Genomic DNA, 19,417 nt, shown 5'->3' with positions numbered 1-19,417 from the left:
TTTGTATTCCACCCCTAAAAAAAAATCTTATTGAAAATAAAGTTATTAAAAAAAAATATATATATATATATATATATATATATATATATATATATATATATATATATATATCAGAGCTGGACTCCAAAAGCTGGACATAATCAGTTTAACACTCTTTTGATGTCGTCTTCGTTCTTCTGGCTTTGACACATAAGTCATGCGTCTTCTTTCCTCCAAGTTTACAGTGGAATCCCTGCTGTGTCTCCTCTCTTCTATCACTTGTCCTGAGTGTTACATCCCTGCTGTCTCCTCTCTTCCATCATTTGTCCTGAGTGTTCCATCCCTGCTGTCTCCTCTCTTCTATCACTTGTCCTGAGTGTTCTATCCCTGCTGTGTCTCCTTTTTTCCATCACTTGTGCCACTTACCTTTTTGTCCTGAGGGTTCCATCCCTGCTTGAAATTACATACATGGACATTTTGAACCTTTTATGATAACTTTTGTAGCACATAGACCCATTGGTATTGGTACTGTCTAGGACAAACAGGGACATTTGACACCTTTATCTCGACGGGCCTTCTTAGTTCTTTGTCTACATTGGCATTGCAATGGCTGTCAAGAACAATATAGTTTTTAACAATTTCTTGTTTTCTTTAATGTATCTGATAAGCGGCCCTTTTAATCATTAAATAAAACAATTCTATCTTCCTTCTACACGGAGGACAAAAAAAAACCAGTGGTGTTTAACTAAAACAAGGAGTTTGCCAATTGAATACACATCACTAAGTACTGGAGAATATAGTTTTAGTCCCATAGCTAAGTTGCTTATTTATCTTAATGTCCCCCATGTACAGTACGTAAAATTACATTGCACGCTCTTCTGTAAATGACTTGGTGTTCTTGTAAAATCTGCTGGGTACACCAACCAGTGCTAAATAAAATTACATTATTATTGCATAAATTATATAATGTTCACTGTGAAATAATGCTGCAATTTATAACAGTAATGGTGTTTTGTTCCCTAGAATCTATTTGCTAAAATATTTTTCTCAGAGGAGAATTCTGTTCCTAGGTTTGTACCGAGTACTCTGTTTTTACCTCATCGTCACTATCACATTTCACGCTCAAAGTAATATTGCACGCTATACACTTTTAGCCATGCTTCATTAAATGAATGATTTATGTTGTTAATTCTTACTGTCAAGATCTCAGTCTTGCTTTTTAGTAATAATGTCTGTGAATACATCCGTTTGAGTGCTTGAGCTGGAAATCACTCAATGCAATCACTCGCTATGGCCCAGATACACCAAGTTCCGTTAAGCGATTTAACCTTATGTGAACCTAAATTAATGTCATGTTAACAGGAGCACTTATCCCAGTCAAATGAGTAACGTTAACCCAGTTTTGACACCTTTAAATAGCATAGCGTTAATTTTGTACAGGCGTTAGTGATGAGATGCGACATCCCTAACGGGCGTTAAGGTTAACGTAGGGAATTAACGTTATATTATTTGAGCGAGAGAGAGAAGAATATTTTTGAACAGCACATGGAGAGATACCTGTGAACACACCGGAGATGCCTCGGAAACATGCCAATATAAGTCATTTAAATATACTTTGCATACTTCCCAAGTATCCCGGCTGTTTTCACAGGTATCTCTCCACATGATGTATAAAGTAGTGTTTGGGAGGTGCTGTATATAAGTCACTGGGTTCTATAGCAAAGGGGGCTCTTGCTAAGCTACAGTATGACTTGACGTCACGTTATTGGCACATAACACAATGTTGTGCTGAAACAACGTGATTTTAAGCTTATGCTAATTAATTCTAAAATGGCTGTTTTGCATATAATTACCTTTGTAGATCCGGGTTAAACTAAGGTCCTGTTATTTGCCCTGATTTAACAGAGGTTAGTGTATTTGAACCTAGGGCAGGAATGGAGTCCTTTAACATGGCTGAACCAGGTCAGGTTTTCAGGATGTCTGATCTGAGTGAAACGGCAAGTCACATTAGTGCCTTTTAGTAGGTCACACTTGCAGGGCATAAAAGTCCACACAGAGAACTACTCAAAAGACGCCCCTGCCTCAGCGTCTATAAAGGAAACCGCTGGCTGTTTCGTGTTGCTGAATAAACCTCTGAGTTCTGAGGCTGCTCCAGCTTCACTCGTCGCCTGCCTGCCACAAGCACATTGTTTTGTCTAAGGATCATGAATCTAAAGCTGATCATCTTTCCCTGTTGCAAGCTTCACGCAAATACCTTCTCTGTTACCGTGTTTAGTTGTAGATGTGCTGTAAGGTGCTATTGTTAATGGAAAGGCAGAGACCTCCTCATACTGTACTAGTCTGTATGTATATTATGCTGCCCCTTTAATCATAGTTTGAAATGCTATAAGCCTTTTAGTCCGCATTAAAGGGACAATCCTGCTAAGGAGGAAAGAAAACGAAGGGCTGTTGCATTGCATAATGTAATAGGATACATGTAGCTGATTTGACAACTAGAAACGCACAATGTTGATTTTTTTTCTTTTTTACATATAAAATACTTATTGCATGTCTGCAGTAAACAAATGTTTTTTTACCATCCTTATATGATGAGTGTTTGCCAAATTGTTAGCTTTATCTTTTCGCCTTTATTTTGCAAAGTAATTAAGATGCCATATTTGGTCACACAAGTCATGTAACTAATATGCTTCAATCCAGTGTTCCCAACGAGAAGCCATACATATTCATTTTTCACAAGATATAATTAATTTGATCAAATTTACTATAATAATTTAATCTTTCTAAGGCTGTCCATAGAAGGCACGTCCGTGCTGAGCCGTGCGGACGCTCCGCGCTGAGCCCCTGCATCCTCCATGAGGATGTCTTTAGAGGGGGCTTACGCGAGCGTCCGCAGGCGTGCTGAGGCGCTGGATTTTTCAGCCGACAGTTTTTCAGAGCGCTGTCGGCTGAAAACATCTAATCAGCGCGGGTCAACGTCATGGCGCCGTGACATCGGTGCGTCGCGGGTGATTGGCCCAGCGACGTCACTGCCCCGCCTCCCTCAGTCTCCCCCCGCCTCCCGATCGCGCCCGCTGGCTCGCCTGCATGGGCATGAAATCGCGCAGATTTCAGCAGGCGAGCCTCAGCGTCAGCACGCCTCAGCCCTGCTAGCCCCTCTATGGCCCCAGCCTAAGGAAACCAATTATAAGTTTTATTTTTATTATTGTATTACAGGCCCTTTTAAAGTGAACATTTTAGTTGATGGTGCTCTGTGAAATATTAATATAATTCCTATGAAATTCGTGCTTCTAAAAAGCTTGATTATCCCCACGTTTATCCCCACGTTTATCTGTTTGGGTGACTTTGGTATCATAATTGCTTTATGAAAAAACTTGTAATTGAATATGTACCTGTATGTTTTAGTAGTCTTTAAGGAAAGTCATTGTGTAAAAATAGTAAACAAACAAATAAAAAAAATAAAAAAACTCCCTAATGCCTTTTGGTTAACAAAGGAACATCAAAAGTTAGAGATAATAATAACAAATACAGGCATACCCCGGTTTAAGGACACTCACTTTAAGTACACTCGTGAGTAAGTACATATCGCTCAATAGGAAAACGGCAGCTCACGCATGCGCCTGTCAGCACGTCCTGAACAGCAATACCGGCTCCCTACCTGTACCGAAGCTGTGCGCAAGCGGGGAGACTATAGAGCCTGTTACATATGCGTTATTTACATCAGTTATGCACGTATATTACGATTGCCGTACAGTTCATGCATTGATAAGTGGGGAAAAGGTTGTGCTTCACTTTAAGTACATTTTCGCTTTACATACATGCTCCGGTCCCATTGCGTACGTTAATGCGGGGTATGCCTGTACCTGTACTTTAATAGGTTACATGTAATAATTGCACCTATGCAATTGCTCCCCTGAATCCTCACACCAGTTTCACTGTTTATTTTATGCTTCTGTTGCCCCATATTCCAAGTTTTTTCACTGTTTCTTCACTATGGTTTTGAAAAATGAATCCGTACATCCTGTGAATCTTTGTTACCATAATGTTTTGCTTACCAACTCCGGAGCCGCAAATGGAAAGGCTAAAAACCCAGGTTCTCCAGAGATGGGGCTGTCACGATCCTCTGGCACCGGGGCAGTTGCAGCACCGTGATTTGCCCCGGTGCCTAAGGCCGTGATTATACCCAAAAATGTGCGCTGTGTAGTGGCGTCGCGCGCACCAGAACAAGTAGCTTACATCCAATGTTAGTGCTCATACCGCAAGCAACGGCCGCGGTGCGACGTACTGCAAAGCGGACGTCTGGGGAAGAGACAGAGAAAAAAAAAATTCTTGCGACGGCCGTGTGATGTGAGCGGTTCAACCAATGAGAGTGAACCGCTCAGCCAAACCTCCGCCACTCCTCCAAGCCGCCTCTGCTCTCTCTCCCCTGCGCTCGGCGGCAGCGCTGGCTGACATCACAGAATAGCGCTGCCGCCTTGCAGCACTTGGTATAATCAAAGCCTAAAACAATAACTCTTGCTACATTTGTAGTTTTGATCCAACACTTTACATCCCATTAGCAATGTACTAGTTTAAATGTCTACTGAGTATGGGTTTCCAGCATCTTTACTACCCCTTTCCATCTAATCTGAAATCTGTTGGCGCACAGCCAGCTGTGCTATGTATACAGAGAGCAGAAGTGTTTTAGTATTCGTGTTCACTGTGTTTGAGACCGGAATCTTTGATGTTCTTGGACATGTCGCTTTATCTCCCTTGGGCACCGTAACGTTTGTTTGCGACTTGGTTGCAGTGATTTATGGTGTCTGTAAAATGATATACGTTGCTGTATCCTGGTTAGTGAAGCATACCATTATATTAAAATTAAAAGGACATTTTGTAAAACTGTGTAAATGTTTGTAGTTTGCACCAATGTTTAGCCATAAAAGCAGCAGTCCCTTTGTAATTAAGCTAATTTGGATAGGAACAGGGAGACCTGAACCATGCTATATTCAGCTCTGGGGACCACAAACAACGGTGAAGTTCCTGGATTTCTTTCCTAGTTTTTAATGGGATTTAAATATCCAATCCAATAGGAAGCTGCAACCAATGATGTTGCGGCTTCCTATTGGCCTGAGATTTGGCAGCCATTTTGTTTCCCCTCGGTGGAGATTTAAACCCAATAAATTCACCAGTAACTGTCTTGGGAACAAAGGGCTCCCAGAGCTGAAAATAGCCTGTTTCAACTCTGAAGGAGCCCCCTTTTCCCCATCAATTCCCAAATAAATAAAATGCGTTCAAAATTATATTTCCTGCCTCCCATGCAAACCTTGAGCAACTCTTTTTACGTGAAAGATGAGCTCCAATGTTATGGAATTTCAACATCTGCTTTAGTCACCATTTCCAGCAAAACTACAATGGCTTCAATTTTTGCACAAGTCGAGTAAAACCACATTCTCCGACATCAGCCTTGTTTGCAGATTTCTAGCCTTCCGAAAATAGCGATTGGGAGATTGGCTAGATATGTTTCTACTTTGGGATAGATATATAGATATATAGAGAGATATATATATATATATTATACACATATATATATATATATATTATACACATATATATATATACACATATATATATATATATATATACATATATATACACACACACACACATATATATATATATATATATATATTACTGAAGAACTATATATACATACACACACACACACACACACACACACACACACACACACACACACACACACACACACACACACACCAAAGGGACTGTGTATCTTAAAAGTTTCATGATTCAAAGCATCAAAGTTTCTCTTGATACAGTAACAAGCTCCAAATCTTGTTGTTTTTTTGTTTTTTTGCGACGGTATCCACTTTGGTTGCTATGATGGGACAAACTATTGTTTATTATTCCTTGTCTGCAGTGTTGTACATCTACCATATTCCTCAGCTGGGGCAGTAAGTTTTAATGTTCTAGAAAAAAAACCACTTCTAATTGTGGTGCTCGATTGCACTTTGCACTTTGCACTTTGCACTTTATTCAGACCATATTGTCTAAAGCTCTTTATCATTTACAAGTGCAGGAGATAGATATGTGTATGAAAGTCTCCAAGCATCAAAAGGTGAGCAAAAAAACAGCAGTCATTACCAATTCAAATAAAATCCCATGCTTTTAATGTGGCAAAATAACAAAGGAGGTAAAAGGAGTAGGTAGTGTGATACCTTTTATTGGACCAACAAATAGTTGATATGTTACAAGCTTTTAAACCTCTCGGTATCACACTACCTACTCCTTTTACCTCCTTTGTTATTTTACCACACGGAGGAAAGGACCAACACAGCCACCCACCTTTCTCTGCCGGGGTTTCAATGGGATTCCTTTTTTTGTTTGTTTGTTTTTATAAACTCGGTGCAGCTTTATACTCAATTGTTGCAGCCCAGAGACTTTGATAACAATAAACCACTGTCAAGTGACATTTTCAACCAAAAAGAAACAGGAGCTGGAGAGAGATTAATAATGAATCGCAATGCACGTCTGTATTACACGGTCATAAATGACATTACAAATCAAAGATTGCTGGCTATATGTAGTACTGGAAATAAAATAAAGGTGCTTTCGACATGTTTATTTTAGTCTCAATAAACCTGGGGTGGACAACACTCAGCCGTACAATACTTGAGGTATTGGTGCTCGTGGGCTGATCGCTCACTGCACCTGGAAAGACCCGGGAGAATTTCTCTACAGATATGTTTATTTTTGATTTGCCTTTATATAGCTTCAATGTTTTAAAGTATATTTGTTAAAAAAACAAGATGGATGTAGCCTGTATCTACATATATCCGTGCTTACTCCATTTTGTAATTAACCTTGAACATTACAGTGAAGCACATTATACATGATTGAAAACGTTGCATGAATATTATCAACAATGGTTGAAGAACCTATCAGTATATATACAATGGGCTCCGTCGCCCCGGAAAACCTCAATTTATTTTAATTGCATACTGTGTCCTACATGGGAATACACTGCAACTAGCGCCTCCCCTTTCTCTCACCATTTGCAGGTGAGGGGGGTACAATTCTAGAGCTGTGAAAATGAAATGCTGTAGTCAGTGGTTGAAGTTTGATGTTATTGGGATGTACCGCTGTGATGGCAGGGGCAGCATGGTATTCCCAAATGAAGGTTAAGCCCACATGCTGCTTCTGCCAGTCATGATGGCGACCCACTGTACAGGTTAATGTGACATCCTAGGGTTGGAAAGTATCCTAAATCTAGTACATTTCTAACCTGTAATTTGTGTATGTTACTGTGTGGTTTTTACTGTTGATGTAGTTATCTGTGTAACTCATTGTATGCCTGGGCCAGTAACAATGCCTGAGTACCAGGCATACAGCGAGTCAGAGGGCTAGCCTTTATGTGGGGCCAGGTGCTGTGCTAGGTGTAATGGGGAGCTGGGGAAGAATGCGCCCACCTTCTGGGAGGGTACACACTGCAAGGTCGGAGCATTGGTGAGGCGTCTATCCCTGTGGGAGTCCTGGAGCTGCAGGTACTAGCTCCATTAGAGTGCTTCCCATTGGTCAACTTCAATTTCCCACACTCCCAGCGCCCCTCCCCGCCCCAAAGGCCCATCTTTAAACACTGGCTCCCCCTCGCTTCTGTTGGCTCTGACCAAATAAACTTCTGCTTATTAACCTATGCGTTCTGTCTGGTATTGGCGATCCCAAATAGTCTGGTCAACCTCAACCATGACAACTGCATACCAAATCCACAATGCCGCTACTTTTCTAATTTACCAGCTTGCCACTTTCTTTTTAAAGAAAAACTGATTTATTTTATAAAGGATTTACACTTGTTTTTTTTTAAAAGAGCATTAGTATTGTATAAACCTTGTATAAAATAAAGTCCAAAGCCTCATTGTTTAACTGGTTGGGAAGTATCTTTTAACCAGACACCATATCACTATCATTTCAGAGGCACTGACTCTACAGTAGCTGAGGACAATACTGATGCTGCACTGGATAGGTTTCCAAGTTATAGATCAGACTTCTATGGTTACAAATGTTACCACGTGGGTTTGTAGCGAAGCACAATGCACCTATATCATATAAGGGGATCAAATTCTCATTGGCTTTGGTTTATAGCAGGCCTGCACAACTTGTAAAGTGAGAAGGGCAGAACTGCTTCTCTTCCCCCCCCTCCCACAGATCATCATCATCATATCACCCCCCCTCCCCCCCACCCAACCACAACCCACTGACCGGCACAGGCACAGGCACTGACCGGCACAGGCACAGGCACAGACACTGACCGGCACAGGCACAGACGCTGACCGGCACAGACGCTGACCTGCCCAGGCACAGACGCTGACCTGCCCAGGCACAGACGCTGACCTGCCCAGGCACAGACGCTGACCTGCCCAGGCACAGACGCTGACCTGCCTAGGCACAGACGCTGACCTGCCCAGGCACAGACGCTGACCTGCCCAGGCACAGACGCTGACCTGCCCAGGCACAGACGCTGACCTGCCCAGGCACAGACGCTGACCTGCACAGGCACAGACGCTGACCTGCACAGACGCTGACCTGCACAGACGCTGACCTGCACAGGCACAGACACTGACCTGCACAGACACTGACCTGCACAGACACTGACCTGCACAGACACTGACCTGCACAGACACTGACCTGCACAGACACTGACCTGCACAGACACTGACCTGCACAGACACTGACCTGCACAGACACTGACCTGCACAGACACTGACCTGCACAGGCACTGACCTGCACAGGCACTGACCTGCACAGACACTGACCTGCACAGACACTGACCTGCACAGGCACAGACACTGACCTGCACAGGCACAGACACTGACCTGCACAGGCACAGACACTGACCGGCACAGGTACAGACACTGACCGGCACAGGTACAGACACTGACCGGCACAGGTACAGACACTGACCGGCACAGGTACAGACACTGACCGGCACAGGTACAGACACTGACCTGCACAGGCACAGACACTGACCTGCACAGGCACAGACACTGACCTGCACAGGCACAGACACTGACCTGCACAGGCACAGACACTGACATGCACAGGCACAGACACTGACCTGCACAGGCACAGACACTGACCTGCACAGGCACAGACACTGACCTGCACAGGCACAGACACTGACCTGCACAGGCACAGACACTGACCTGCACAGGCACAGACACTGACCTGCACAGGCACAGACACTGACCTGCACAGGCACAGACACTGACCTGCACAGGCACAGGCACAGACACTGACCTGCACAGGCACAGGCACAGACACTGACCTGCACAGGCACAGGCACAGACACTGACCTGCACAGGCACAGACACTGACCTGCACAGGCACAGACACTGACCTGCACAGGCACAGACACTGACCTGCACAGGCACAGACACTGACCTGCACAGGCACAGACACTGACCTGCACAGGCACAGACACTGACCTGCACAGGCACTGACCTGCACAGACACTGACCTGCACAGGCACAGACACTGACACACTGCCACAGACACAGGCACAGACCGGCACAGACACTGACCTGCACTGCCACTGCCACACTGCCACTAGCTCTTAGGAGCAGCTGCAGGGAGGGGGGGTGTCCTACCTTTCACTGTGGAGCATGGCTGGAGGGGGGGGGAAGCCATCTTGGCCCCTGGCAGCAGGCACCTCACTTCCTGCTCTCACTAACAGGATCCGCTGTCACAAACCCGCCCCCACCCTCTGCAGTCAGACCAACCTCAGCTCTGTTCCTTCTCTCCTCTCTGCCTGCAGGGGATCGCATCAAACTTCTGCCGATCCTTCCCTAATAGGCAGAGGGGGTTGGGGGGGGGGGCGGTCCTTCACAATGCTAGCGCTCGGCAGAGTGGGTTCAGGAGGGGGTGGGGAGCGTGTCAAAATACTGGCGCTCCTTCCCTCCTGTGTCTGCAGAGCGGGCTGTGGGGGGGGGGGGGAGAGGAGGGCATCGCAGGCCGCACAGGGAGTCCAGGCGGCCCGTGGGCCGTATGTTGTGCAGGCCTGGTTTATAGAATAATTCAATTGGAGCATCGCCGGAAGAAGAGATCTCGAAAGCTCGCACAAATAAAAGCATTTAGTTAGCCACGGAACGGTATTGTCTATTCGTTTTTGGTTATTAAGCTCAGCTAACACGGTACAGATACACACACACACACACACACATTTTTATATATATATATATCTATAAATAGATATATATATAATATACACCTTTTAAGTTATGGTGGGTGAAAAAAGCGACAAGAAACCTCCACTGTATATATTTTTTATATATATATATATATATATACAGTGTTCGACAAACCTATACATTTGCTCGCCCCGGGCGAGTGGATTTAACCCCCGGGCGAGTAAATATTGGCCCAAGCAGCACACGTATATATATATATTGTGACAGAAACCAGGGGATGGTAATAAATTCCGTATATAGGGCTCCCAGGATACTAGACAGTTTCTATCCTGTTTGGCCTGGGAGTGCAGCCTTATAATACATACACTCCATCCCACAGTTTGGCAAGCGCTGGAACTGAGGGATGAGAGATCCAGACCAGAGTTTGTCTGCTGCCTGATTTCTGTCACCTGTCATGCTAATTAGGAATCAGGTATGAAAGACTGATTTCCTGTTTGCTCTGGTCTCCCCACAAGAGCCAGGAGGCTGGAAGGCTGCTGAACTACAGAGGGGAGAAGCCTCTTCCCCAAACAGGTTCAATCTTTCTGTTCATTTGTGTAAGACTGCAAAAGTACCGTGTTTTGATGTTGGAAGTGGAAAAGCCACTTCCAACCCTGAGTCAGGGATATCTAAGTTAAGTTATCGCTCAGGTGAGCAGCTTTTGTTTTGATCTGTTTTCTGTTGTATGCACTGTGGCAGTCTCAGTGCCTGGGACTGAATAAACCAGGCATAGCCTGTTTAAAGGAACAGTACGTGACGCCTCATCATTTAACCTACCCTAAAAGACCGTGTTCTAAACAGTCCCGGACAAACGACGGAGCCCCGGAGTAAGCCGTTTGTCACATATGGTGGAGAATGCGGGCAGAGCACTAGGGGGTCTGCGGGTTGAAGAACTTTGAAAAAAAAAAAAAAAAAAAAAAAAAGTTTTTTTCATCCTCTGCAAACAAGATGGAAGACGTGGTGGGTGCGCTGGTACGCAATGTCGCTGCCCAGAAAGACGCGAATGAAACCCAGCAACAGCTGTTAATAGCCCAGCAAGAAACTAATGCAAACCAGCAGCAGACGAATGCAGCCCAGCAACAGCTGCTAATAGCCCAGCAAGAGATTAATGCCAACCAGCAACAGGCGAATGCCAACCAGCAACAGGCGAATGCAAACCAGCAACAGACGAATGAAGCCCTGCAAAACGCGAATGCAAACCAGCAAGAGACAAACCGCTTGCTGAGAGAGGAGCAACAGCGGTTCGCTCAGGGCTTACAGCAGGAACTCGAGATCCTGAGGGGGACTATCAGTAACCTTCCACTGGCAGCGGCAGCCCCAGTACCGAAAATGACCAGGGCAAGCCACTACCTTCAGAAGATGGGACCCTCGGATGATGTGGAAGCCTATCTTCTCACGTTTGAACGCACGGCACAGAGAGAGGGATGGCCAGAAGCTGAGTGGGCTGGTCTAATCGCACCCTTCCTAAGCGGCGAACCCCAGAAGGCTTACTTTGATCTAGAGCCAGCCGAAGCTAACGTCTATGCAAAATTGAAGTTCGAGATCCTCGCCCGCCTCGGCGTAACCACGGCTGTTCGCGCCCAAAGGTTTCACGCATGGTCCTTCACGATGGATAAAGCCACCCGAAGCCAGATGTATGACCTCATCCACCTCGCCCGGAAGTGGCTACAACCCGAGATCAACTCAGCCAGCCACATCGTGGAACGGTTGGTCATGGACCAGTTCTTGAGGAAACTTCCCTCTGCCTTACGCCGTTGGGTCAGTCGGAGTGACCCCCACAATGCGGATGAGCTTGTGGCCCTCGTAGAAAGGTACAATGCAGCAGAAGAGCACCCGCAACCCACAGTCGTGGAGCAACCCCACTACCCGAGGTTCCAGGACTCTTCCAGAGACGGTAAAAGGGTACCGGGGTTAAGGGGCGCTGAAGAGCGGCGACCACCTTCACGCAGCACCAGCAACAGTGGTTCGCACACTAAGGGCAATAGCCAACATGGGGAGCCGGGAAAAGGCTCTAAGTGGGACACAGACTATGTACCTAAATGTGTAAATTGTCATGAGAGGGGCCACACAGCAAAAATCTGCCCACTAAATGATGAGCCCATGCAATGCAACAGCGTGGAACCTTATTCGCTGTTGTCCCAATGTATGGGCCCTAGCCCAGAGGACCCCTTGAATAACCATCTGTGGGCATTTGTAAAGGTTAATGGTAAGAGGGTTCGGGCACTTCTTGACTCTGGGAGCATGGTCACACTAGTGTCCGAATACCTCTTGCCCATTAAGAAGAAACAGTTCACAAAGAGTGGCAATTTGTTGTATACATGGGGATAATCATGAATATTCCACTGTTGATGTTTTTTTTGAAACAGAGTTTGGTTCTTTAGATTTCAAGGTGGGTATTGTACCCAAACTGGCACATGATGTGTTAATAGGGACCGACTTTCCCCATTTTCTAAAAATGTGGTCCCCCGCTCAGAATAGCGCCCAGAGTTCAATAGCGGACCATAACGAAGTATTAGAAGAAACAAATCCTTTCCCTTTTTCAGAAATGGAGGTTGACGAGGGCCCAAATAAGAAGGGGGAAAAGGAGGAGTGCTGTAAAATTCCCTTCCCCATCACTACTTTGGTAGGGAATACCCCAAATCAAGATGTTGAGCAGACACTTACCACCCCAGAACCGGATAAGAACCTCGCTGACCTAGAGGTCAGTCCTGGGAGTTTTAAGAAGGCCCAGTGGGAGGACCCCACATTAGCGGTAGCAAGGGGAAATATACGGGACCAGAATAGTACTCCTGGCCAACCAGATAGGTCACTTGCTTACCCCTACTTCGAGGTAGAGAACGACCTAGTATATCGGGTTGATAAAAGGAAATCAGTTACAACTAAACAATTGTTGGTACCACGGACATTCCGTAACGTAGTATTACACCTCGCACATAGTCATCCATTGGGGGGACACCTAGGGGTGGAAAAGACAAAAGAAAAGGTTCTCCGAAGCTTCTATTGGCCTGGGGTTCTGGCAGAAATTACGAATTATTGTTCCTCATGCCCAGAATGTCAGATCACCGCCCCGTTCAAGGCGTACCGCAGCCCATTGGTACCCCTTCCCATAATAGAGGTACCATTTGACCGGATTGCTATGGATCTAGTAGGACCCCTAATAAAGTCTGCTAGGGGACATCAGCATATATTGGTAATATTAGATTATGCCACCCGATATCCGGAGGCAGTTCCCCTACGTAGCACCTCAGCTAAAAACATAGCAAAAGAGTTAGTAGTTCTGTTTTCCCGGGTCGGGATTCCTAAAGAGATTCTATCTGACCAGGGAACACCATTTATGTCCCAAGTAACGAAAGAGCTATGTAAACTCCTAAAAATCAAGCATCTCAGAACCTCAGTCTATCATCCACAAACAGATGGTTTAGTGGAAAGGTTCAATAAAACCTTAAAGAGCATGTTACGGCGGGCGGTTGATAAAGATGGGAAAAACTGGGATTGTTTGTTACCGTACCTGTTATTTGCCATTAGGGAAGTTCCCCAATCATCCACTGGCTTCTCCCCGTTTGAACTATTGTATGGCCGACACCCAAGGGGCTTACTGGATATAGCCAAAGAGACTTGGGAACACGAGGTTACCCCTTACAGAAGTGTAATAGAGCATGTTGCCCAGATGCAGGACCGCATTGCTGCAGTCCTACCCATAGTGAGGGAACACATGGAGAAAGCTCAAGAAGCACAGAGGAATACATATAATAAGGGTGCTAGGGTCAGAATTTTTTCTCCAGGTGATAGGGTACTAGTTCTGGTTCCCACCGTGGAGAGTAAATTCCTTGCTAAATGGCATGGGCCATATGAGGTCTTGGAAAGAGTGGGAGAAGTAAATTATAAGGTAAGACAGCCAGGTAGGAGGAAACCTGAGCAAATTTACCATATAAACCTACTCAAGCCCTGGAAAGATAGAGAAGTCTTGTTAACCCTAGTACCCCCAGGTCCGTCAGAGAATCAAGAAACTGACCCAGAGGTTAGCATAGCTGAAACCCTGTCTGTTCATCAGAAACGAGAGGTTCAGAATTTAGTGAAAAGAAACAAAGAAATCTTCTCTATACGGCCAGGTAGAACTAGCGTAATTGAACATGACCTAGTCTCTGAACCGGGGGTCCGAGTTAACCTTAAACCGTACCGAATCCCAGAGGCCAAAAGAAAGGCTATAAGTTTAGAGGTTAAAAAAATGCTAAAACTAGGTGTAATTGAGGAATCCCAAAGTGGGTGGAACAGCCCTATAGTCTTAGTCCCAAAGCCAGATGGTACAACAAGGTTTTGTAATGACTACCGGAAACTAAACGCGGAGTCAAAATTTGATACTTATCCTATGCCCAGGGTAGATGAACTTGTAGAGAGACTGGGCAAAGCCCGATATCTCACAACCCTAGACCTAACAAAAGGGTACTGGCAGGTTCCCCTCACAGAAAGGGCAAAAGAAAAGACAGCCTTCTCAACCCCAGACGGCCTCTTTCAGTATAAGGTGTTGCCTTTTGGCTTACATGGAGCTCCCGCCACATTCCAAAGAATGATGGATAAAATTTTAAAACCACATGCTCGGTATGCTGCCGCCTACCTGGATGATGTGGTAATCCATAGTGAAGATTGGCAATCCCACCTTCCAAAGGTCCAAGCTGTGCTTGACGCAGTCCGGTCTGCTGGACTAACTGCTAACCCCGCTAAATGCACTATTGGTCTGGAGGAGGCCAAGTATCTGGGATATTCTATTGGCAGAGGTTTACTCAAACCCCAAACACTCAAAGTGGAGGCGATACAAAATTGGCCAAGGCCAGTTACAAAAAAACAAGTAAGGACCTTTTTGGGGTTAATTGGGTACTATAGAAGGTTTATTCCCAATTTTGCAACTAAGGCAACCCCACTAACTGACCTCACAAAAGCAAGAGGACCGCTAATGGTAAAGTGGTCCCCCGAAACCGAACAGGCCTTTAGAAGCCTGAAAGAAGCTCTCTGTGCCCAACCAGTGTTGGTCACACCTGACTTCTCCAAAGAGTTCGTAGTCCAAACCGACGCATCTGAGGTAGGGCTGGGGGCGGTACTCTCCCAGGAGTCTCAAGGTGAGGAGCACCCCATCCTTTATTTAAGTAGGAAACTAAATCCCCAGGAGAAAAATTACTCCATAGTAGAGAAAGAGTGTCTCGCAATAAAGTGGGCTGTAGAGACGCTCAAATACTACCTGTTGGGGAGAAAATTCCGGTTGGTCACAGATCATGCACCCCTTACCTGGATGTGTCAAAACAGGGAAAAGAATGCTAGAGTGACCAGGTGGTTCCTAAGCCTACAACCCTTTAAATTTTGTGTGGAACACAGGTCAGGGCACAAACATGGCAATGCTGACGGGTTGTCAAGGATGCACTCCCTAATATCCATGGTCGCTCATCCCTCGAGGTCTGAGCTGGGGGGGAGGATATGTGACAGAAACCAGGGGATGGTAATAAATTCCGTATATAGGGCTCCCAGGATACTAGACAGTTTCTATCCTGTTTGGCCTGGGAGTGCAGCCTTATAATACATACACTCCATCCCACAGTTTGGCAAGCGCTGGAACTGAGGGATGAGAGATCCAGACCAGAGTTTGTCTGCTGCCTGATTTCTGTCACCTGTCATGCTAATTAGGAATCAGGTATGAAAGACTGATTTCCTGTTTGCTCTGGTCTCCCCACAAGAGCCAGGAGGCTGGAAGGCTGCTGAACTACAGAGGGGAGAAGCCTCTTCCCCAAACAGGTTCAATCTTTCTGTTCATTTGTGTAAGACTGCAAAAGTACCGTGTTTTGATGTTGGAAGTGGAAAAGCCACTTCCAACCCTGAGTCAGGGATATCTAAGTTAAGTTATCGCTCAGGTGAGCAGCTTTTGTTTTGATCTGTTTTCTGTTGTATGCACTGTGGCAGTCTCAGTGCCTGGGACTGAATAAACCAGGCATAGCCTGTTTAAAGGAACAGTACGTGACGCCTCATCATTTAACCTACCCTAAAAGACCGTGTTCTAAACAGTCCCGGACAAACGACGGAGCCCCGGAGTAAGCCGTTTGTCACAATATATATATATATATATATATATATATATATATATATATATATATATATGTGTGTGTGTGTGTGTATACGTAGAATGTAGTTTTGCAATTTAAAAAAAATTATATATAAAATGTAATTGCAAAACTACGTTCTTCCGCTTTGTTATGGGGGATTAAAATTACAAGGAGTTTGGCTACATTGTACATGCAGGAATTTGAGTACAGGGACAAACATTGATCAGAACATAAAAAAAACGTACGATTATAATTTGAATGTCGGGTTTTTTTTGTGTAGATCTAATTCTTGTGATATATTTTTCTATTACATTTATCTGCTTATTTAGTTATTGAAATTAAGCAAGTTACTATGTTTATTTTTTTTTACTATATATGAAATATTTGTTATGCATATTCTAAAGCTGTAGATTACATCATATAAACCTAAACATGGAATTGTTCATTGTACTAAAGGGGTCTTAATTATTCCAGGTCTTGCTCCTATTTGTATTTTGAAATACACCGTTTCTGATGTATTACAATTGATCAAACTCTGGGCTGTCCACTTCACTTTACAAGTACAGAAGAGTCCAACAGCAATGCCACTGGTAGTCCCTACAGTATGGAGTCAAACAGCAATTTTACAAACATTAATGACATCCGCTTTAGGTTGCCATAGCAACATTATACTATCTAAAGGCATCTGGGATACAAGAAACGCCCTCCCCAGAAGCAGCTGTGTTTCAGACAGCAAAACGCACAGACAGTCTGTGAGGTAACTGTCACCATTTTTAAATGTCGGTACCACACGTGCAGAGGGATAGTCTTAGGCCGCGCTTACAGTGCCGGCGACGCGACTAATGTCACCCGTCGCCATTCCGATAGTTAGATTTCAAATTTAGGCGACATCATAAAGGGGGAAGGCAGAGGGACGGAGAAGCTCCCGATTGGCCGCAAGGGGAGACTGTCGCCAAAAAAATCAAATATCAGTGAGTACCACATTTTTGGTAGCACCGTCGCTCCGTCGCCTTCGCGTGCACTATAAGCGACGGCGACAATGCATTTGTTTTGACGCTACAAGCGCAGCCAAAGGTCACGTCCATAGAGGGGCAGACCGCGTGGATGCATCCGCACCCTCAGCGATCAGACTGCCTAAAGGCAGTGATCGCGTCTATACAGCGTGTGGCCGCATGCGCGTGGGAGGGGGCGCGCGATGCGCGTGAAATCAGTCAAAACTGATTTCTTGCGCGATAGGGCGGTCACGTGAGCGGTTCGCCCAATGAGGGCGAACCTGCTCTGTGACGTCAGTGGCCTGCCCATGGACACGCCCCCGGACGGCGCGCGTACTAAGGCCAGGGAAAGCACCCGCTTTTCCTCAGCCTCCGCACGGCTGCAGTGTCTATGGACGCAGCCTTAAGCTGCAGGTGCCCCAGGTACTTATGTGAGAGGAGGGAGAGAAGGGGAGATCTGTAATGTTATATGGCGGGTCTGGTTGGCGGTTGCTGCAGTCACCCACCACCCTCCCTCTTCCCCCACCCTCCCTCTTCCCCCACCCTCCCTCTTCCCCCACCCTCCCTCTTCTCCTCCCCCCCCCCCCCCCATACTCGAGTAAATATTTTGGAAGGAGAACTTCTTAGTGTAACAATCATACTATTGATACGACTGAAAATAACTTATTTCTTAAAGGTCTGATTGAATACTGAGGCTATTACAGCCACATCATTACTTGGGTATGTTGAATGAGTGTAATATACTGTATCTCTCCTACTAAATATCTTCACCCCTACTACCCTTCTCCCAAAACGTCCCACCTCTCCACCACTTTATCTGCCCTTAATTAGTATGAGCCAGGAAGGCACAATCTGACGTTGCTTTCCTTTCCGGCCATCAGCAGCGTGCAGTATCTATCAGGCACTTACTTATCTTACAGGCACGGTGGGTTTAATCCACTTCTGTGTGTCGCTGCCATTACTGGCACAGATACCGTCCTCTGAGCCAGATCATTTGTTTAGTCTGTGATATTGTTCACATGTAAATAATGCACTTTTATGGAACTTATTTGATGTTTGTGAATTTATTGTAAAATAAACTTATTAAGGGTTTGTTTTTAAATGACTCATTTTGCTCGATAACTAATGATCTTAGATGTGGTGTGCACCTACAGTACACCTGGATCGCTTTGTTCTTTCTTGGACAGTTATTTTCTTACAGTACATTTACTTTAGATCTAAGATAGCACCTACAGTATTCAGCAGGGGCTTTGGCTTTTTCCCCCCTCATTCTTCCTCTTAAGCTGGGTGACTACATAACACAACAAACGAGTCCTGTTCCCATAAAAGAGTATTTTTTCAACATTTATTCCCACATAGGATCCTTGTTTAAAATATCCAATTCCGAAGGCAATTTATCAGTTTATCAGTAGTTAAGTTGCTGTATGCTACAATAAAATGGGTTTGAAAATTAAACATTGAGTTACAATTATTGTAATGAAAAATCTCATCAGCAGTGCAAAAAGTAATACGATTGATCAGAGCAACACTTTTATTATCAGGTTTTTGTTTTTTCCATTAAAAACCCTCTAAATCTTGAAAGTCAATAGTGTCCAACCCACATACGGAGTAAAAAAAACAAATCCCAATGGACTGCCTCCTTCGAAAGAACGATGGCTATGAAATTAATTAATCCGGATCTTTATTTCTTCTTTTGTAGGAATCAGAATTTCTGTGTTTGGAATTCAATGAAGCAAAGATGAGCCAAATGCTGAAGAAATTGTCCGAGGTGGAAGAAAGCATAAGTACACTCACTCAGACCAGTTAATCAAGAAGATACAATGTTTTGTTTTTTTGTTTGTTTTTATATAACAGTGCTTTGATGTTTTTCTTAAATAATAAAAAATAAAGCGTCAAATTAGATCTTGAATCTGTTTGAACTGGAATCATGTCCATTATGATAGACCATCATTGCCTGTATTAAAAGGTGCAGTTCAGTCAATACATTTTTTTATTTTTTTTTAAACCCTGATTTAAAAAAGGAAGATATAGGTTGGTACTTGGTATATTTAAAGCTTCTGTGAATAGACTTTGTGTTCCAATGTGCGCTTTCTGAAGCTGCCCACTATTCCTGATCATCGACTACCCAGAGTGGTCAGGTTGA

The 19,417-nt window shown here is 44.7% G+C and overlaps 1 protein-coding gene across 1 annotated transcript in view; it reads left to right on the top strand.

Moving 5' to 3' along the window:
- COMMD1 (copper metabolism domain containing 1) overlaps window positions 1-19,183 on the top strand; it is a 99,843-nt gene extending 80,660 nt beyond the window's left edge. The window contains exon 2 of the mRNA XM_075584376.1: window positions 18,974-19,183. Coding sequence (XP_075440491.1) covers window positions 18,974-19,081 — 108 coding nt within the window. The 3' untranslated portion in view covers window positions 19,082-19,183. The remainder of the gene's footprint in view (window positions 1-18,973) is intronic.
- Window positions 19,184-19,417: the final 234 nt, after the last annotated feature.

The sequence above is a fragment of the Ascaphus truei genome, unplaced genomic scaffold (genome assembly GCF_040206685.1).
Source record: "Ascaphus truei isolate aAscTru1 unplaced genomic scaffold, aAscTru1.hap1 HAP1_SCAFFOLD_558, whole genome shotgun sequence".
NCBI classification, from domain to species: domain Eukaryota; kingdom Metazoa; phylum Chordata; class Amphibia; order Anura; family Ascaphidae; genus Ascaphus; species Ascaphus truei.
Note: the sequence above shows the minus strand (reverse complement) of the source record. Positions and strands in the feature narration are given on the sequence as shown.